This window comes from Armigeres subalbatus, chromosome 1 (assembly GCF_024139115.2).
Source record: "Armigeres subalbatus isolate Guangzhou_Male chromosome 1, GZ_Asu_2, whole genome shotgun sequence".
Lineage (NCBI taxonomy): Eukaryota > Metazoa > Arthropoda > Insecta > Diptera > Culicidae > Armigeres > Armigeres subalbatus.
In genome coordinates, this window is record NC_085139.1 from 70,874,471 (window position 1) to 70,897,313 (window position 22,843).

Here is a 22,843-nt window from a genome sequence, read left to right on the forward strand (position 1 = left end):
ACTGACTATCTGTCGAATCTTCAGAGTCGCAACAAGTGGACAAAGCACCGAAACAACTTGAACGTCGGAACTATGGTTCTATTGAAAGAGGATAATATTCCACCTCTCAAGTGGCGACTGGGACGCGTGACCGAGATCCATCCAGGGCAAGATGGAAACGTGAGGGTTGTCACCGTTCGCACAAAGGAGGGTCAGTATCGCCGGGCAATCTCCAAAATTTGTATTCTGCCCATCAGGGGCAACCAGACCGATGAATCAACACGCCAGCAGGCAGGCCAGGCATCTTAAGGCATCCAGCGATACAAACCGTCGCTACTGCCTGGGGGCAATCCCAAAGTTATGTATATGTTTACTGCAACTCCGGGAACATTCTGATGCGTTCTCCCTTCAGAATTCACCAAGCCTGGGAGGAACCGACATCTGTTCCAGAATACGTCATCGCCTCATCATTAGAGTTTCCATTTCCCGGCTATTTTCGTTGTCCCGGGATTCGGGATAAACTTGTTCGTTTATCCCGGGAAATCCCGGGATCCCGGGATTTTTCGATGTTTCCTTAGAAAACTTATTTTTTATTCAAAAACGATTTTATTCAATGTTCAGAGATAAAGTTCATATTTTAGAAAGGCCAGATAATACAGAGTTCAAATTTGAACTCTAATTTGAATCGATTCTTTCGAAAAAAAAAACTAGAAGCAAATAATATTCACATTTTTCTCCGAAGGTAGAGTACCCTTTTGGAATATATGATCGCCGAGTCCGAGAAGAAGGGTTCGCTGGCGGTTGAAGTCGGCTGGACTGTTTGCATTGTTTTGAATATGCATAGTTTTTCTGATAAGAACTAATCAGACAGATGTACATCAATATATGTACGCTTCTACCGCCGACGCATGGTGACTTTTTCTTTGTCAATCCTTCTTATCGGATAAGCAAGGATAAGCAGCTGGATCCCTCGGCAACATGTTGGGATTCAAGCTCTAAAACAATATTTGATGCAGCGACCTGCATTACTGCATTCTAGGCATAGAGTATCTGCACCGAGTAAAAATACTCTCAATGAATTGGTGAACCAACCTTGTCCCCTATTCAGTATGATTCGGTTAAATTGAGGAATTTTCTCCTCACTGTTGGTCAAAAATAATCGTTTAACTGGGTGTTTCGCATATACAAAATAGAAGTTTTGTTAATCATACTAAATTAAACAGTGAAGACATTAAAAATATTCTCAGATTATTTACTATGGAAAACAAAGACTCTGTAAGAAATTCAATGATTGGTAAATTCGGTGATCTTCTTGAATTCCAATTTAATCCACGATTTAAACGCGATTCTGAATATTTGAAGGTGATGCAATGCTTGAAATAGGTTTTGTAAAACCAACTTGTGAATATTTGTACTTTTAACTGTAGTATACGTTACAGTTAACTCGATAATTGTCGATAAATCAGCGAGTACTCGATAACGATAACGTTAAGGTACACTGGGGGAAGTGGAAAAGGAAAAATCGATAGTGCATGTTCTAATTAGTGTAAAACCAATTTAAATGATCTAAATGCATTCAATCAAAATGGGCTATCAAAAACAGTCAATTTTGCATCAACTGTGTAGTAGTTCATACCATTTTAGTTGCTTGAAATTGATGGAAAAAGATTTAAAAATTAGGAGTTGTTTTTCCACTTAACCCAGTGGGATGGGGTAAGTGGAAAACCCATGTTACCTTGACCTTCAATTGTGATAAGTAGTTACATATAACAAAAATCAAAACGGTAATTGCTCTGAATATCTTTTGTTGAATAATTTCTTTGGCTTAACGGAATAGGTCATCAAAAAATTCTCGTAATAGCTAGTGGAGGGCTGGTTTTACCTTCTCGAACATTAAGTGTACGTAAAATCTATATATTCGCCCCAAAGATGAACTTTTTATAGGAAAAATGGGGCTTACAGGTTTATACACTAATCAACTTAGTTGAACGAATTGAGATGATGTCTGTGTGTGCGTGTTTGTATGTATGTGTGTGCGCAAAACACGTACAAAATTATCTCCTATTTTTAAGCACTTGTCCTTAACCAATTTGTTCGCACAAAAAATTGCATTCAACTGCAAAACTTGCCAAAAATATAAATGAATGTGCATTATGGAATATATTCACCTACCAGTGCTATTTTTTTCATTCTCATAGATTTTTTTCATATGTAAAACATGTGAAAGGCATTAATACCGATAGGTGGATTGATCAGGCGTTTTCTTATGTACATCAGTCCAATTACCACTGAAATCACAATGATAACAAAGAAGGAACATATTAAGATTCACAGCTATCCAAATAAACCCTGGAGGGAAGAAAAAAATTGCGTGATCAGAACATTTTCCACTTCCCCCGCAGTGTTTGATACTAGGGGTAAGTGTAAAATCTTTGAATTCTTTGCTTTCATGGTAATAACCACTACAAATTGAATGGGATTAGTTTAATTGTATTGTAATAGTCACCTGTGATATAAATTCACTTGAAAAAGGGACAATTGGTGCAAATAAAATGTGATTTTATGAATGGAAAAATCAAATTCTCGCGAAACCTAAAATGACAGTTCAAGCGTTAACCGTGTTAGTGTATGTATTATACAAATTTTAATATAGTATTAGTGTGGACATCAAAGTATATTCTTGCACAATGTTATGGTGTGGTAAAAACTGTAAAGTATGGAAAATTCCAATTTTTCAAGTCGATTTTTACACTTACCCCCTTTTTCCACTTCCCCCAGTGTACCTTAAATCAACGCTCACTTTATCGTCAACGAAACATCATTGTACAACCGTTATCGTTAATCGAAGTTGGCGTTAAATTAACGACGATGATTTATCGATTAACAACCCTGGAACAGATTATGGTCCAAGAAGATTTCGGATCTTAAACATAGTGTCGATGGATTCTCACAGAAACGTAATCGCAGTCCGGGATCCATGGATCGGGCGCATAAGTCTCGTGGCATCGTGGGATCATGCATTGGCTGCGAAAGTCATGGGTAGCGCCGTACAGAATTTAGTGGGAGGTTCGAACTTTCGGTAGCTTGTTAGTTGATCAGTAGGAGTCCAAGCGAAGCTTTGGTCAGGAGCTGGTCAGCAACAAGAACCAAAAAAGATAGGCAGAGCATCGGGGTCGGACCACTTGTACTTGCGCATGTGCTGGAAAGTTTGTTGTACGAACGTCGATTGGAAGGACATGAATTGGATCAAGAATTGTTTTGGAGGCAAGAAGCTCAGGAAGACAGACAGCAGAGTAGGAAGCAGGCGCCAAATAGATGTAGCTGATCTTGTACTGTAGATACTTGTCGTTTAATTGATAGAGAGCTGTAGCTGCTGGAAAAAGTATCAGTCAGTAGCCCTCCATTGAGTGGTATAGGGGAATCTAATAGTTTTTGTGAAGGTGTTCTATTAACTATCTCCGATATTTTCATGTCTGATCCTCTCTTACTAATTTAATAATAAGATGATATCGATTGTGCATCACAAAGAACCTTGGCTCCGTATACGTGCCTGTGCCTACCAAATAAACGAACTTGGAAAAAACATCATGTCTGATGGGAGGTATAAAAATATGATATGAATTTATCACCTAAGTTGGGTTTCACAAAAGATATTTTAGTTACTATAGGATAAAGATTGTCGCTGTCGTCGCTGTCCGGAACATCTTTTGCTGGCGAGGATAGGGGAGCTAAATATCAAAAAAGGAAAATCCATACGATTTGACAGCTTGGTACCCAACATGTTCCGGACAGCAGAACAAAAGAACCGAAGCGACAATCTTTATCTAGTAACTAAAATATTTGTTGGTTTCACGTTCAAAACAAATAACATTTATAAGAAGAAAAATTACACTGTTTGCGAACTGGAAATGAAACAGAATTTTTTGTCCCGGGATTTTCGGGATTTCAATAATAATATCCCGGGAATCGGGAAATCCCGAACTTTCCTAAATCCCGGGATTTTTTGTCCCGGGATGTCCCGGGATGGAAACTCTACTCATCATCAATCTACAACAAAGTTATGTACGCCCCCATTTGGGGCAACCGTTGGCATTATAGTGGCAATCCAGCCACATTTGCTGAGGGGGCGATGCGCTAGTTTATTTATTTATTATCAGACTAAGGCCGGAGTGGCCTGTGCTGCACATAAAAGACTTCTCCATTCAGCTCGGACCATTGCTGCACTTCGCCAACCACGCAGTCTGCGGAGGGTCCGCAAATCGTCCTCCACCTGATCGATCCACTTTGCCCACTGTGCACCTCGCCTTCTTGTTTCCGTCGGATCATTGTCGAGAACCATTTTCACCGGATTACTGTCCGACATTCTGGCTACGTGCCCGGCCCATCGCAGTCTTCCGATTTTCGCGGTGTGAACGTGGATGGTTCTCCCAACAGCTGATGCAACTCGTGGTTCATTCGCCTCCTCCACGTGCCGTCCGCCATCTGCACCCCACCATAGATGGTACGCAACACTTTCCTTTCAAAAACTCCAAGTGCAGTCACCAGTGAGCGGTCACCAGTGAGCCCAAGTACACGAATTCTTCAACCACCTCGATTTCGTCACCACCGATAGAAACTCGTGGTGGGTGGCTTACATTGACCTCTCTTGATCCTCTTCCTATCATGTACTTCGTCTTCGACGTGTTTGTGTGGGAGTGAAACAGTACTTGCCGTTTACTACATAAATCATATATTCAATTGCTTTGTAGCCATCGAAATAGGCCTAATGTGAACCACAACTTAGAGTCACATCATCAGCAATCACAGCAATCGGGGAATGTGTCGTCCGTCATATTCAGTGAACAAACAGTGCGATAAGACGTTCCAAGTGGCTCCCGCTTGCCAACAGTTAGGATGAACTCCACATTTGGCGATCCTGCTGGATTTTCAGCCTTTTAAAAAAAAGTAGTATTGAGCAAGCGGGAGCACCCATAAAGAAATTGAATTGTTTGTGCAAGTGGAAGTGATGTGGTCGAATACTTGGACATTGGGTGAGTAAAATTTTAGAAAATGAATTAAAACTGGACATGTTATTTTCTGCAGATTTGAACCACTAAGGAATCACAAGATTCAATTATTTTTCAATTGTTTTGGTGTATGCTTCATTTTATGTACGGATCAATCCATTTTGCGTTGCGGCGCCTTCCTTAGCAGCAGCATAGTAGTTTCATTTATTGGAAACAAGTTTCAAACATGAATAAAACCCTGCTGGAGAAGCCAGTGAGTTTGTTCTATTTTACCTCATATTTAAACTAGAATGGAGTTCGAGGGTTTGCAACGAGACTGAATCACTACTGATTTCACTCTAAAAGTGATTTGAAATCGTTGGTTCATTTGAGAGCTGTAAAAAAAAAAGTTAAAACGATGAAAGAATGAGATGTAAATTGTTTTTTCAGTTGTTAAACTTTTCTTTATAGGCGTGCGGTACATCTTTATTTTCGCATAGAAAACTATAAAAAAAAAGATTAGTGTTTTGTTACAGATGCTACAATTTTCTAATGCATGGACATTTTTCTTAGGTCGGTCACCTATTTTGAAACCAACTTAAGCAAATAAATGGACGGAATTAATTCTTCGATCAAACCCACAAACTTGTACTTCCAGAAAAAAAAGAAAAGGTAGGCCCAAGCACACGTATAGCGCTGTTCATGGCTACCAAACGAAACTTTTTCTGGTAGTGGTATCATTTTTGATACCAGTATTAATAAAATGTATTTAGTACGACTTAGTATTATGCATTTTTGAATAAGCGTGAGTGAGTACGAGTTCTCGTTATGATAATGAGCGCGAGTGTTGCTCGCATAAAGTGCTCAGTGCGACTTAGTGTTGCTATTCTTCGTAAAGAGCGCGAGTGGTGCTCGCATAAAGTGCTCAGTACGACTTATTGTTATGATGTTTTGAATGAGCGCGAGTGGTGCTCGCATAAAGTGCTCAGTACGAGTTATTGTTATGAATTTTTGAATGAACGCGAGTAGTGCTCGCATGAAGTGCTCAGTGTTGCGACTTAGTGTTGCTAGTCTTTGTAAAGAGCACGAGTGGTGCTCGCATTAAGTGCTCAGTGCGAGTTATTGTTATGAATTTTTGAATGAGCGCGAGTGGTGCTCGCATAAAGTGCTCAGTACGAGTTATTGTTATGAATTTTTGAATGAGCGCGAGTAGTGCTCGCATGAAGTGCTCAGTGTTGCGACTTAGTGTTGCTAGTCTTTGTAAAGAGCACGAGTGGTGCTCGCATAAAGTGCTCAGTACGACTTATTGTTATGATGTTTTGAATGAGCGCGCGTGGTGCTCGCATAAAGTGCTCAGTGCAACTTAGTGTTGCTAATCTTCGTAAAGAGCGCGAGTGGTGCTCGCATAAAGTGCTCAGTACGAGTTATTGTTATGAATTTTTGAATGAGCGCGAGTGGTGCTCGCATAAAGTGCTCAGTGCAACTTAGTGTTGCTAATCTTCGTAAAGAGCGCGAGTGGTACTCGCATGAAGTGCTCAGTACGAGTTATTTTTATGACTTTTTGAATGAACACGAGTGGTGCTCGCGTAAATTGGCAAGTGAGACTTATTGTATTTTCGCGCTTATCTTTTTCTAGAATGCTGCTGCGGTCTTACACTCGCAGGCTCGACTGCGAAGGTAAACGTCAAGATAGCCGCCGTGTTAAAATATAGGCAGAATTTTCCCGCTCAAAACAAAACCACGTGCGTTTCGCGAAATGCCAGCAGTGTTTGATTGTATTAGTGAGATGTAATTGGAGTCACTGAGTACCTAGAGAGTGTTTATCATGGCAAGTGCGAAGGGTCATTTGGCCGAAACCCATTCGGCCGAAAGCCATTTGGCCGAATGCCACAAGGCCGAACAGACCATTAGGCCGAAACCCATCTGGCCGAAAGCCATTTGGCCGAAAGGGTCGTTCGGCCGAAAGGGTTGTTTGGTCGAAAGGGTCATTTGGCCGAAAGTCATTATGCCGAAAGGGTCGTTTGGCCGAATGGGTCGTTTGGCCGAATAGATTGTTTGGCCGAAAGGGTCGTTAGACCGAAAGGGTCGTTTGGCCGAATGGGTCATTAGGCCGAAATGGTCGTTTGACCGAAATGAACGTTTGGCCGAATGGGTCGTTTGGCCGAAAGGGTCGTTTAGTCGAAAGGGTTGTTTGGCCGAATGGGTCGTTTTGCCGAATGGGTCGTTTGGCCGAATGGGTCGTTTGGCCGAAAGGGTCATTTGGCCGAAAGGGTCATTTGGCCGAAAAGGTCGTTTGGCTGAAAGAGTCGTTTGGCCGAAAAAGTCATTAGGCCGAAAGGGTCATTTGGCCGAAAGGGTCGTTTGACCGAAAGGGTCGTTTGGCCGAAAGGATCACTTAGCCGAAAGGATCATTTGGCCGAAAGGGTCATTTGGCCGAAAGGGTCGTTTGGCCGAAAGGATTGCTTAGCCAAAAAGGTCATTTTGCCAAAAGGGTAATTTGGTCGAAAGGGTCGTTCGGCCGAAAGGGTCATTTGGCCGAATAGGACATTTAGCTGAATAGTTCATTTGAAAAGTGAGAATTAGCAATGAAAAGAGAGACGTCTCACTTCTCACTCCTCATTTATCACTTCTCGATGTAAAAAGTGAGTAGTGCAAAGTGGGCAGAGAGACGTCTTACTACCCACTTTTTACATCGTGAAGTGATATGATATGTGAAACGAGAAGTGAGCGAGAAGCGAGAAGTGATAAATTAGGAGTGAGAAGTGAGACGTCTCACTTCTCACTCCTCATTTCTCGCTTCTCACTGTGAAAAGTGAGTAGTGCGAAGTGGGTAGTGAGACGTCTCTCTACCCACTTCGCACTACTCACTTTTTACATCGAGAAGCGAGAAATGAGGAGTGAGAAGTGAGACGTCTCCCTTCTCACTTTTGCTCTTCTCACTTTTGACAGCGAGAAGTGATAAATGAGGAGTGAGAAGTGAGACGTCTCACTTCTCACTCGTCATTTATCACTTCTCGCTGTAAAAAGCGAGAAGCGCAAAGTGAGCAGTGAGATGTCTCACTTCCCACTCCTCATTTCTCGCTTCTCACTGTGAAAAGTGAGTAGTGAGACGTCTCACTACTCACTTTTCACAATGAGAAGTGAGAAATGAGAAAAAAGAAGTGGAAAGTGAGACGTCTTACTTCTTTTTCTTCATTTTTCTCTTCTCACTGTTAAAAGTGAAAAGCGCGACGTGGATAGTTAGACGTCTCACTACTCACTTCGCGCTTCTCACTTTTGACAGCGAGAAGTGATAAATGAGTGAGAAGTGTGACATCTGCGAAGTTGGTAGTGCGACGTCTCACTACTCATTTCGCGCTTCTCACTTTTTACAGTGTGAAGAGAAATTTCGGCCAAATGACCCATTCGGCTGAATGACCCTTTCGGCTAAATGACCCTTTCGGCCAAATGACCCTTTTGGCCAAACGACCCTTTCGGCCAAACGTCCCTTTCGGCTAAATGACCCTTTCGGCCAAACGACCCATTCAGCCAAATGACACATTCGTCCAAACTACCCATTCGGCCAAACGACCCATTCGGCCAAACGACCCTTTCGGCCAAACGACCCATTCGGCCAAACGACCTATTCGGCCAAACGACCTATTCGGCCAATCGACCCATTCGGCCAAACGACCCATTCGGCCAAACGACCCATTCGGCCAAACGACCCATTCGGCCAAACGACCCATTCGGCCAAACGACCCATATGGCCAAACGACCCAATTAATTGCATATTATTCGGCAACTCGGCCGTACGAAAACTATTTTTTTTTTGTTAAATATCTTGGCTGTGCATATGCACAGCATATGTTTCGAAATGGACAAATTGATATGAAATTTGCGAAAAAGAATCCACGTGTCTTGGAGCGACCCATTCAGCCAAACGACCCATTCGGCCAAACGACCAATATGGCCTAACGACCCATTCGGCCAAACGACCCATTCGGCCAAACGACCGATTCGGCCTAATGATCCATTTGGCCAAACGACCCATTCGGCCTAATGACCTTCTCGGTCAAACGACCCATTCGGCCAAATGACTTTCGGCCTGATGAACCTTTCGGCCAAACGACCGTTTCGGCCAAATGACCCATTCTGCCAAATGACTGTTCGGCCAAATGGTATATTCGGCCAAACAACTTTCGGCCTAGTGGCATTCGGCCAAATGGCTTTCGGCCGAATGGGTTTCGACCAAATGACCCTTCCCCAGTGCATACGGTGGGTGAGAATTTCATTGACTCTGTTGTGTTTAATGACCGTAGCGATTATCTGAGAAGCAACCTGCAGGAAGGTACAGTATTCTATTTTATCTCGAGATGCACAATAGCTAATCTTCGTAAGGAGTGGTTCATATAATTACATTTAACAATGAGATATAGTCAGTGGCATTCTGATAAAATGCCACTTGAGGCCCTTGCATAACAGTAGTCATATACTATAAATACAATATTCATAATACCACACTGCAAAAATTCCACACATTTTTATTGGCAAAAATACATTAATTTAATTCATGATTCTAATTAGTGCACACATAACCACTCTCCACACGAAGTACAAATATAATCTATAATCAAATAAAATGTATGTGTGGTCTCTAATATGCAGTTATTGAATTTATGTGTGGGTACAAATTGCATATATTTGGGTCGCCAAATTGCAAAAATTTATGTGTGCGACAAATATAATCAATATGAAGAATTTTCTCAGTGCAGATGATACGTGCATGATGATATTGAAATCAACAGAACGCAAAAGTTTTTGGGGCCGGGAAAGGTTCCAATGATTGTCTGTGTGCTCCTCCTCTGAAAGGGGGGACTGCAAATAAAATATAAGTTTCTGCATAACTCGGGAACTTATCAGGCAAATGGAACCAAATGGGGCATGTAGAGTTTTTTGAAAACTAGAAATGTTACTATGGTGTTTCCATCCTCTGGAAGTCATGGGAAAAGCATACAGATGAAAAAAAGCAAACCAAAATCTTGTGGCAGGGAACATAGGTTTTGACGTTTGCGCTGCGATTACATTTGCCTTTTCAAAATACTACACCGTCTCTCTTTTGAGAAAGTGGTTTCTGAAGGGCTAAACCATAATTATGGACACAAAAATAATGTTTGCGCTTAATAATTGGGTTTTTGGAGAGACGAAGTTCGACGGATCAGCTAGCATAGCATATTTGCGGTATCTAGTCAGTGTAAACATTGTATTTGGAGATCTCATATCTGGAGAACAACACAATTTGACGGACTTTGTGAAAATCGTACCACTCGTTTCAATACCCGCCCTTCGTATTACTCCCTCCAAAGCGATGTTGAATATCAGACACGGAAGACCATCACCTTGCCGTAACCCTCTACGCGTTTCGAAGGGACTCGAGAATGCCCCTGAAACTCGAAGTACACACATCACCAGATCCATCGTCGCTTTGGTCAACCGTGTCAGTTCAATCAAAGGTAATTGCCTATTTCCGGGGATTAAACCACCCGACTTGGACCTTAATTTACAATGTTATGAAAACTCATATGTGAATATGTACGTTATGTGGAAGATATTGATTTGGAAAATGTATTGGAGGTAACCACTTTCCCTTCGATGGGACTCGAACCCATGACCCTACAGTACGCTAGACTGGTGATTTAACCAACTAAGCTACGAAGGACCTCCGTCGGCCTTCGCAACCTAGCGGCTACTGAACGAGCTCGAGATTCCCAAATTGGACGCATAGTCAAATCACTCACAATCCATTTCTCAAGCCAATACTTCCACATGTGTATTGTACACGTCCACATTAGAGGAGCGTGAGTATTTAGAATGTCTGGCGGCTATACACATTCTTCATCAGCAACGGTACTGATCAAGTGAGGTTGTGTAAGCTATTTGCCAGGACGTGTACAATACACATATGGAAGTATTGGCTTGAGAAATGGATTGCGAGTGATTTGACTATGCGTCCAATTTGGGAATCTCGAGCTCGTTCAGTAGCCGCTAGGTTGCGAAGGCCGACGGAGGTCCTTCGTAGCTTAGTTGGTTAAAGCACCAGTCTAGCGTACTGTAGGGTCATGGGTTCGAGTCCCATCGAAGGGAAAGTGGTTACCTCCAATACATTTTCCAAATCAATATCTTCCACATAACGTACATATAAACATATGAGTTTTCATAACAACCGTGTCAGTTTATCCGGAAATCCGTTTTCGTGCATTAGCTGCCATAGCTGGTCCCGATCGATTGTATCATATGCGGCTTTGAAGTCGATAAATAGATGATGTGTGGGCACGTTGTATTCGCGGCATTTCTGCAATACCTGACGTATGGCGAACACCTGGTCTGTGGTAGAGCGTTCACCCATAAATCCCGCCTGGTACTGCCCCACGAACTCTCTTGCAATTGATGTTAGTCGGCGGCATAAAATTTGGGAGTGTACCTTGTAGGCGGCGTTCAGCAATGTGATTGCGCGGTAGTTGCTACAATCCAACTTATCGCCCTTTTTGTAGATGGGACACACGACACCTTCCATCCACTCCTGCGGCAGAACCTCATCCTCCCAAACCTTGGTAATCACCCAGTGCAGCGCTCTAGCCAGTGCTTCACCACCGTGTTTAAACAGCTCTCCTGGTAGTTGGTCAGCTCCAGGCGCTTTGTTGTTTTTCAGCCGGCCGATCTCCTCCTGGATTTCCTGGAAATTCGGAGCCGGAAGTCGCATGTCCTGCGCGCGTGCTCCTAGGTTCATTACCATACCGCCATCGTTGTCTGCCATATCGCCATTCAGGTGCTCTTCGTAGTGCTGCCGCCACCTTTGGATCACCTCACGCTCGTTTGTAAGAAAGTTTCCGTTTATGTCTTTACACATATCGGGCTGTGGTACGTGGCCCTTACGTGAATGGTTCAACTTCTCATAGAACTTTCGTGCGTTATTAGCGCGGTACAGTTCCTCCGTCTCTTCACGGTCTCGATCTTCCTGCTGGCGCTTTTTCCTTTGGAAAATCGAGTTCTGTCTGTTCCGCGCCAGTTTGTATCGTGCCTCGTTCGCCCTCGTGCGGTGTTGCAGCAATCTCGCCCATGCTGCATTCTTCTCCTCAACCAGTGGCGCTGGGAGTGGGTGGGACAGGTAGGACATGTCCTACGCATGAAAATACCTGGGTAGGACAGTCGAAGTATTGTCCTACCCATGATTATGGTAAGAACATACCACATGGTTACCTAAAAGATCTAATACTATCAATACCATTTAAATTTTTTGGATCTATAAAAATATCATTAAAGCGTTTCAAAGTTCCATGGATTGTAAAGGAGAAATCTATTCCGAATAGCTTCTCAGAGTCTATGAGGAATTATTTTCATTCCAAAAAATGGTCAATGATGTATTGATATTTTCCAAGAAGTCTTGAAGTTTCGAATAGTTTCTGCTCATCCAAAAATTGGTGAAAACTTTCTGGAAGTACGTAATTATGTGTGCTAGTTCAGGGAGGCTCAGAGAGTTTCTTAAATTTTAAAAGAATCAAAAGTTGAATATCTAAACAAGGATATAGCTCAGCTTAACTAAGCAAAAACTGACTGTAGTTGTTAATGGTTGCTTCTTCGTGACTGGTCAGAACTGGTGTATATTGCGATCCAAGTGAATAAAGGTTGGTATTTACTACCTACAGCACCAGTCAGCAGCCTTGGGAAAACTCACTCACTCACACGACCCACACCAATTTAAAATCCCAATCCATCAGCGAAGACACGATTGCAAAATGAATGCCACTCAACCCAACAGCGAACCAACAAACGATTCATACCTACTGAGTGCATCCCAACAGGAATAAGCGAAACCACAGATAGTGCGAAAAGAAATCAAGAGATGAGAATGAACCGATGAGTAGTGAGTGCAGCAGAAAATATTGAGTTGGACTCATAAGATTGATTTAATTTAGACTCAATGATTCGTTTTGCGGCGTGAATCTTTCTGCCGAATCCTCACTCACCACTCAATTGCGATTTCATTCGTTAGCGAACCGAATGTAAACAAATACTCGGTTGGGAAAGGAGAGGAATGTTAGTGTTAGGAATGTTAGAGACCGAGAAGACTCTGCATCCCCACAATACAGCGGAAAGGAAAATCCATTAACTCGGTAAGGTAAATAAACCAACAGATGAAAAGTGATGTAGTTTGTCCCAGACCTCCTGTCTATAAGGCATAAGCTGTACTCATTAGACTGCTGAGCTAATCTCCAAAAGTGGGGAACTAAACAAGGATATGAGAGAACAATTGCAGAAAGATGCAAATATGAAGCAGTTTATGATGATTGTAGCATATTCGGATATCTGGTAGCAGGCCTATGAGAAGAAGAATTCTGAAGCTTCTAAGAGTTTATTGGAATCTGTAGGAATCAAAAATATACCTACGTTTGCATGAAATCTTAGAAGCTAGAAAGAAAAAAGTCTGAAATTCGGAAGAACATTATTCTTGAGATTTCCTAAAACCCGTAAATAGTATTGAATACCTTCCCTTGAAGATTCTTTGATGATCATAAGCATTACTAGCAGTTCGTAGCAAAATTTCTGTAGATTTCTGAAGGTTCGTAAACATAGAAGTTAGTGACAATTGCTTGAAATCATCCAATATTTTATAAAATTTATAAGAATCCATAATCACTCTGGAAATTCTTAAAAATGTTTAAAGACAAGCTTTTTGAAAATGTTCTGGAAATGAAATGAATGTCCTTATAGTCATAGGAAGTTTAAACTTATCTGAGGATGTCCGAAAAAATCTTTTGAAATCCAGTTTTTGTCCTACCCACGACTCGGAACGTGGCCGCGCCTCTGTCCTCAACTAACTGCTTACATTCGCCGTCATACCTGTCGTTTCTCTGATCCGGAGCCACCGTGCCTTGTGCCGCGGTTGCGGTGCTTCCAATGGCGGATCGAATATCTCTCCAGCCATCTTCAAGGGATGCTGCGCCTAGCTGCTCTTCCGTTGGGAGTGCCACTCCCAGCTACTACGCGTAGTCTTGGGCTAGTCTACCGTCTTGCAGCCGCCCAATGTTTAGCCGCGGCGGATGATTCTGACGCGTGTTGTACACCGTCGAGAGTTTTGAGCGCAGACATACTGCAACGAGGTAGTGGTCGGATTCAATATTCGCACTGCGGTAAGCGCGTACGTTCGTGATGTCGGAGAAAAATTTACCGTCGATTAGAACGTGGTTGATTTGGTTTTCCGTTATTTGATCAGGTGATTTCCATGTGGCCTTGTGGATATTCTTGCGGGGGAAGAAAGTACTTCGGACTACCATTCCGCGGGAGGCTTATTGGGCCTGCGCAAACCTCCTGTCTCGTCGGAGGGCCGTTGTGTCAGGGCTGTTTAGCGTCCCACCTAACACCAGGACTTGGGCTTGCGCGCTTTGAGCTGCACACGGTCGCTTTGGCGGAGCCTACTTGCGGATACATGCAGCTTTTTATAGAGGTTTAACAGGACCCACTGTCAAACCCCACCACATCCTAGGCATGCGCCACAACTCGTAGATGGCCTGGGGAGGGATCGTCAAGCCCTTGGACATAGTCCCTGCTGCCCCCAAATACGCGGATGTATTTGGTGAAAATAAGTCTGAATGTCCTCCTTAGCCCGACGGTAAGATGCGCGGCTACAAAGCAAGACCATGCTAAGGGTGGCTGGGTTCGATTCCCGGTGCCGGTCTAGACAATTTTCGGATTGCAAATTGTCTCGACTTCTCTGGGCATGAAAGTATCATCGTGTTAGCCTCATGATATACGAATGCAGAAATGGTAACTTGGGATGCCCCCGAGGAACTTGCGAATGGGGAAATTTAGCTTTTAGCACCAAAACCATAGTGGACGATCTATCAAAAAGCGAGATTCAAAGGTTGCCAGCTAGTAGCGTCTGTTGATATCTAAAGTGTAGTAAGCCGAAACGCGTAACGCTAAATTGCTGTCTTGATTTATTTTTCACTGAAAGTTATCAATAAAAACAGCAAATATTTTTTCACGGTGATTTGTTTACTGTATTATTCAGCAGAATGGCCAAATGACCTATTCGGCCAAATAGCCTATTCAGCCAAATGACCCGTTCGGCAAAATGACTTTCGGCCTGATGGATTTCGGACTAATGGTTTGTTCGGTCTAGTGGCATTCAAGCAAACGTTCCTTCGGAACAATATGATGCTGCGTAATCTCATTGTAATAATTATGGACTATGGAAGACATTCAACCTGTGGCTTCAGAGTTTCACTTTCATGTATCATTAGATGTGCTTGGAGCTAGATCTTGGCAGCCCGGGTGAAACTAACATCGAGTCGACTGGGGCCGGTTCCCAAGCCGCTAGAACTCATCAGCTTAAACTTCATCGGATCCAAAACAAGTTACTGAGGATGATCCTCAACTGTCCTCACAGAACAAGAACATCCGGGGTCAACCGTCTGTCAGGTAGTAAAACATTACACGAGCGCTTTGGTAAGTGTGAGGAAAGCTATAAGGTCCGTTGTTTGGCCTCTGCCCAGCCACAAACAAGGGTGCTATGTGTCAACTAGGTTCTCAATTTGTTGTAAATACTATTTTTTGTAAACAAACGAACGCCTTTTAAAAAACCTAAATCAAAGATAAAGGACCATACATTTATTATGTTTTCAAAAATACATATTTCAAACCAAGACGAAGCAAATAAAAATGAATTCAACAACAAATGTGTTACATGAAACTATCTCATGGAATCATTAATTATGTGAATAGTGTATTTTCATAGCTTGAAAACATGGTGGAATCATGAAATAGTTAATCATATTTTCATTTTTATTTCTTTTCTATAGTTTATTTATCAATTTTGTCTCATTTCTCCAATTATAGTTCATTTTTACTAACTTGGTTTTTATTTCTAATTCGTTCGATTTGTCCGCCTCAGTTCATTCTGGCTGCTTTATTTGTTTGATATTGCCTGATTAACCTAATTTATTTAATTTGCCCGTTTTATAGCTTTTTTTTCTCTGCATTGGCAATTTTTTTGCCATTTTATGGAGTTAGTTCCATTGCTGTGTCGAATAGTTTAAGCTCCTTACTCACCTGAGTTTGAGACACGCAGATGCACCCTCCCGGGCACCGTTTTAGCGAAAACTGCTCACAGTCGTGAAACCTCCAAAGGACTCCGATGAAGACCAACACTCGCCAGACGACATTCATATCTTTTCTTGTTCCAGCAGAGTTGAAACTACTGCCTACGTTATTGGAGGGGGAAGAAGGATAGCCGGGTGTCGTCAATATTGGTTCCGGGATATCTAACAGCTCTCTGGAAAACAGCTCCACTTGACTGGTTCAATCCGCATGGGGAGTTCTATCAGTGGGGATTATCTGGAATTGAAAAGAGAATAAGATGAACCATTAGCATTTTCGTTACCAAATGCTATTTCACGCAAACATATAGACGAGCTTGCAGACATCTCCAACTCCATCAACATAACAAAGTCAAACGAATTTCAAAGACGTAGCCTTCGACGACGGGACAAGTTCTTTTCTTCAAGCACGTCTCATCATCTGCTTTCCGACACTTTTTTGTAACTTCGGTGTCTTTTGTCCATGGCAATTCCGGTGTATCAACGAGAACGATGTGATGGCGCCTTAGAAGAGTACGATGGCACACAGTGGTCTGCAGTAGGAATCCTAACACCTCTATTTGTATCAAACTTCTAAAAATTTCATAAATCACGTTTAGCCATTCCAACTTAAGTGTTTTCAAATTCAAGAAGATATCCGACTATTTTGCAAAGCCTTTCGAAAACTCGTTGATAGTTTGAATCGATTTTCCGGAATCAAACTAGTTATTTACTACACTGTGCAACGCCGTCGACAGCGCGGGTGCTTCGTTTGTATTTATTCAAATTCACTTCAGTCCCAGTGCTCTCGCAGCCACCCCAAAAACCCGTCGCGAGTCTGCCCATTCTGGTCGTTCCAATATACACCAAACCAAACGAGACCGCCCAAGACACGGCGATGACGATGTCGGACCGTGCTCGTTAACGAGTCCAGAAGCATCCTCCCGCCCGCCACAAGGTGGTGTTCTCATCTTTCGGTTGGCTTGCCAGAAGGAAGTGAAGAAGTTTAAATTAAATTGGGACTCTGTCAACATTTTCATCACTCGGATGGATCGGGGTAGTTAAGGGTGCTGGATGTACTCGAACGGATGAACAGCGTGCCATTGCAGTAATGCTTGCAGTTATGGGTGAAGTCTTAACGCCATGAGGGGAAAGAGGAACACGAAGAATTATGAAGTGAGTTCCATTTTTCTGATGGATAACAGAACCACGACACGATTACTGGAACCCCTGTCCTTTTATTCGTTTATTCCTGCTTATCAAGATTACACTCCAGCTCGTTGTTTGTCGATCATAGACCAACAAACAATGTTCATAGTTTGCCTGTCATATTGGTATACTATAAGATAACCCCAACCCATTTGACCCATTTGGTAACAATTTCATGTGACTGAAGGTCAAAAACCCTGATTATTAGCAACAAATCCAGTCGAAATCCTTGTAAACTGGTGAAGTTACGGATAACATTTTCGAACTTCTGAATAGCTTTGTGAAAACCGCCAACTTTATTGATTTTGCAAATTCCAAGATAACTTGTCAAGATAATCACTTGTGAAAAATCATTTTCTGAAAAAATATGTCCGTTCTCAATTCGGAAAAGAATGTGTATTGGTGGCTGATGCCAAGGAACGCTGGAATAACATGTTATCTATGCTCAAAGGAATCCATGAGTTGAAACTTTAATCCAAATTCAACTTCAGTTATGTTTGTTTGGTGGTTGGTAAAATAATTCAAGCCCTCGAACCTGTTCAAGCTGCTGTGGAACTACTCCTCAGTGAGCTCTGCACTATATATGAAGCCAACGTGGAGCTCCAAATTATGTTGGAACAATTATCAAATCGAGCCACAGAAATTTCTGCCACTTATTCGATGCTTTTAAGGAACGAATCCAAGAGAGACTGATTTTGATTTTTTGAATAATTCTCCCGTGAAGCAATCAATCAGAAACGATTTTGACATGTTCTTCGAGGCATCCAGAGCTACTTTGATTAGGCAGGTTGACGGGATCTTGAAGCGTTTCATCGTTCCTGATGCGATCGCTGAAACTGAGACAACGACCATACTTGGCGATCGGTACGAAGAAGATGTCTCTATGGATAATTTTAGTGGTTTATCGTTTATCGTTTATCGTAACTTGCGAAGAGACTGGAGCAGAGCAAAACACTTGCGTAGCTGGTGGCAAATACGTTGACGCAAGGATGGATCTGGATCTGAAGGGATTAAGGGCAAGTATTTTACACTGTTTTTTGATGGTTTTGAAACCATTCATCCAACTTCGGTTGAATCAGAGAAGGCATTCTCAGTAGTAGGCAACATTGCTGCATTCAATGCGGATTGGCAGATGAGTCGCTTAGTATGTAATGCCTTCTTTATTTTCGCTTTGCCCAGCCCAACAAGCAATGATTTTAACATCTGAAATTTGTCAACAAATATTGTATTTTATCGAAAAGTCCAAATCAAAAGTTTTTCTTTGAGTACCTGAAATTTTCACAAAAACCGGTATTCTACCGGTATTACCGGTTTTGACTCCACCAAATACCGAGTACCGGTATTTGTCCAAAATGGCCAATACCAACCACCCTAATATCAATCAAGTCCATATAATGTTTTGTTATTTTGTTCATGGCTTCTGTCCGGGTATCCAAAAAAGCATGCTCAACGGTACGAGCCTCACAGCAAAACGATTCCAGGCAACAAACTACTCAGCACAGACAAACAAACGTAGCCAGGGTTTGCAGAAATCGATCTCAATAGATAACGAACAACGATAAAAGAGAGGCAAAAACTGTTCCGAATCATAACAAGCCATGATAACAAATTTATCAAACTTGTATACAAGTGCGAAAAAACAGAATCGGATAGGCAGCCCCACAGAAAAATGGTGATTTTCGCTTTGTTTTCGCTCCTTTCGTGTTGGTTACTGCACAGCTGTGTAGAACAAGTTGAAATGCATCATCAGAGCCAGTGCTCCCCACATTTGGAGCTTTCTAAAAGAAATTTATCATGGGGTATAACATCCCGAATTAGTTCTCTATCATGACAGCTTGCGAAAAAAGTTTCTCGCGGTATGCTACATTCGTATATGTATACAGAGATGATAAGTGAGACACTTGCTCTTGCTCTTTAGGATTCAATCCCTGAACGTAGCTCTTAAAGAAAATTATTTAAAAGACTCTCGTAATCGAAACATATTGAAATCCTTGCGCCAAATGTTGCACAATCAACTCGAATCGAATCAATGGTAGCCATGATGAATTTGCGTTTCACGTTCCAGTTCTAGAAACAATGCCCTGAGTATCCACTTCAACAGAAGCGTCTTTGCATCAAAAGCAATGGAATGCTTGATCATACCGTATGAGTGCTGTTTCGGTGATACCTTGTATTTATTAATTTCATGGTACCCGTCAAAGGTTTAGGTTTAGCAATTCGATAACCGAAAAATTGACAAAAAACATCAATCAACAAATTCTAAGTCGTGTTGATGGTTTTAGTTCATCGATAATATTTCTTATTCAGTTTAAGGACAGGAGATATTAACCACCACACGGTTTTCTACTCTTATTATCAAAAGTTCAAATCTAGCGTAATAATTTTCGTACAATGCTGAAATTGATCTACGGATGTTTTTATCCCCATGGGCATTGTGGTTCTCTCAATTCGTGCTCTTGAAAAAAGCACGTGGTTTCCAAGATGGCCGATTTGTAGCTTTGTTGTATAACCACCTTAAACCAAACCAAGAATTAATGCCTGCAAACGCATCTATGATGGAAAGCGATGTCTATTTTCAAGTATACAAATAGGACTTGAGCAAACTACGCTAGTTGACCATTCCTGATTTTAACGGGTTTTAGAATATAACTCATGTCTTATCTCGTAAATTTGAATCAATTTGAACGTAAAAGGTAGCGAAACAGTTTTCTCGTTAATTCCTGTTGGTAAATGCTCTGTAATGTGTGTTATTGCTACTTCGCGTACATAAAAAAAATTAAATAAACCCCTTCTTTCCCATGAGGCAGTCCGGATTATAAGCAACCTTAAACATCGTGTAACCAACCTAAGTGGATACTTTGGACGTATTTTGACAGGGTAAACAGAAGTTTATTCTTTATGCTTTTCTCGTTGAACAAAGTTGTTCCGAAAGGCTATCCATTTCACTCCGGGAACGTTGCAAGTTAACAAGTTGCAGCTGAAAGTTGGTAAAGCATTGTCGGTCGCTATTTGATAACGATCGGTCATTACGTTCAAAAGTAAATGTCAAAAAATGTCACTTAGTAGTGATACTGCCTTCCTCGCATTTAGCCAAGACACTACGTGGTTTAATTTGGGTTGTTTGTGCTACTTATGGCTGATTGAGCGCTTATTCACCAAGAAGACCGGCTTGAAAGGGTTAGACACAAAAGGCCGAAAGACAATAAATCGAAGGGACAAAAGGTCGAACAATATTTTCTCCTTACTTCAACTTTTTTCCTCATTCCTTCTTTTTCATTCTTTTTTTTTTCTTCTCCCGTATGCCGTCTTTTTTATTTTTTGACCTTTTTTCCTATTACACCTTTTGACCCTTCGACCTTCCGTCACTTTCGACCTCTTATGCCTTTCGACCTTTTGCCATTTGACCTCTTGTCCCTTCGATCTTTTGCCTTTTCAATCTTTTGTTACTTAACACTTTTTGTCTTTCTTCTTATTCCCTTTTTCTTTCTTTCGTTCTTCTTTCTTTCTTTTTCCTTTTTCTGTTTACTTTTTCCCTTTTTCTTCTTCCGTCCTTTTTTCGTCCTTCCTTCGTCTTCTTCGTTCTTCATTCTTCCTACTTATTTCTTCTTTCTTCTTCTTCATTGGCATTAGTTCCCTCACTGGGACATTACATTTGTCCTTTCGACCTTTTACCATAGATTCGCTTGAACAGTGGTCGTACTGACATTCAGAGTCTGAATTTGAAATACTTCTCCTGATATCTATACTATGCGTTCAGCACAAGTCAGAAAAACCTGCACTGTAAGACTAGCAGCACTTCTTACTTCCGACTTCTCTCTCAAAACTATTATTATTATTATAGCTTTATTTAAGAGGTTTTCAGCCGGAGACTGGTTCACCTCTTACTCTCAAAACTAATTTATTCAATTTATTTCCTGACCCGACTCCTATAGGATAATATTGAACTCATAATTGAACATTAAGTGATTGCTACGTTTTTTAATGCTAATCTTATTATCTACAATACAAAAACCAATGGAAAAATTTCGCAAACCGGTCGACTTTATCGTTGGATAGACCAAGGGATAGACTCTTTAGGTAGTGGATAATTAATCTGATCTGATAATAGTTTTTCAAATTTAGCTTGGCGCAGTGGCGATATCGTAACCAATGAGGTACAACCGAGGTGCGATTATTATTAGTTGCAAACAGTTTTTCAAAGTAGTAAGAGCTGCCCCAACGCACATTTTAAGTTTCTGCGAGAAAACCGGAAGTTGACATTAGGCTGTTTATTGTTTGCCCGCATGCTATGATCCAAAATGAAGCGTTGCCTCAGAACGTTATCATTCCATACGTCAAATGTCAACGTAGACGAATTGGGTAAAATAATTCATGTACGATGGATTGAAATATAAAATTTCTTTTTGCCAAAAAATCAACACTTCATATGTGTAGCCGCAAAATATTTTCGTTTGTTTAAAACAATATATATAGTTACTTAGTTAAGAGTTAAGTCAGCTAAGGTATGTAGCTTTCCGTTGGTGGTCATATTACCGCTTAATGTTGAACTGAAAAAGTTATGAGCGAAGCACGCATCTAGGCCCACATCAGGATACACTCTCTTACATTTTTTTGCAAGGTTTTATTTAGAAATGTGATTATAACGGCAAATTTGTTAGCTTAGCTTTGTGGCGAAACACAACTTTATTGTTTATCACATCTTTTGTGTCATCCAAGGTGTCATCTTATTATTATATTTAGCAATGTAACATACAGTAGCTTCTCACTCATTTGGTATCACACTCACTCAAGAGCAAATGTAATATAGGTTTTTATAATAAATTGACTCTACTACCGATAACACGTATCTTTCACTCCGTGAAACCTTAGGAACACCCCAAATTTTGGTGACCCTGACGTGATCGGTACGTCAAAGCCGCGAAACGAAAATTCGTGAATTTATTGCGTACCCGAAAAACCGCACCCAACTCAGCACCTACCCCTATCTCTAAAAAAATTCTACAGAAGATGTATCCACCAACCATGGCTTCCAACAATGTAAACACGATCTTGGTACTGCAGATCTGTATCCTGATGCTAAACTGGCCTTAGAAGTAGATGCCTCTAGCACTGCAATAGGCGCTGTACTCCATCCATCAACTCGACGAAAGCGGCTTGCAACCAACGGCATTTTTCTCACGTAAGCTGAGCGACGCCAAACAAAAAGCAAGCACCTATGATCTAGAACTGCTTGCTATGTTTCTTCTTCTTCTTATTAGCATTACATCCCCACACTGGGACAGAGCCGCCTCGCAGCTTAGTGTTCATTGAGCACTTCCACAGTTATTAACTGCGAGGTTTCTAAGCCAGGTTACCATTTTTGCATTCGTATATCATGAGGCTAGCACGATGATACTTTAATGCCCAGGAAGTCGAGACAATTTTCAATCCGAAAATTGCCTAGACTGGCACCGGGAATCGAACCCAGCCACCCTCAGCATGGTCTTGCTTTGTAGCCGCGCGTCTTACCGCACGGCTAAGGAGGGCCCCCTCTTGCTATGTATGAAGCGGTTAAAT

At 41.6% G+C, this 22,843-nt stretch overlaps 1 protein-coding gene and 1 pseudogene across 1 annotated transcript in view; one reads left to right on the forward strand and one right to left on the reverse strand.

Annotated features, from left to right (window-relative positions):
- The window catches only part of LOC134211621 (chondroadherin-like), a 46,460-nt gene extending 30,291 nt beyond the window's left edge, over window positions 1–16,169 (reverse strand). Inside the window, exon 1 of the mRNA XM_062688729.1 lies at window positions 16,053–16,169. Within this exon, the coding sequence (XP_062544713.1) occupies window positions 16,053–16,169 (117 nt within the window). The remainder of the gene's footprint in view (window positions 1–16,052) is intronic.
- A 5,238-nt stretch (window positions 16,170–21,407) lies between these two features.
- On the forward strand, window positions 21,408–21,490 carry LOC134208441 (U4 spliceosomal RNA; annotated as a pseudogene).
- Window positions 21,491–22,843: the final 1,353 nt, after the last annotated feature.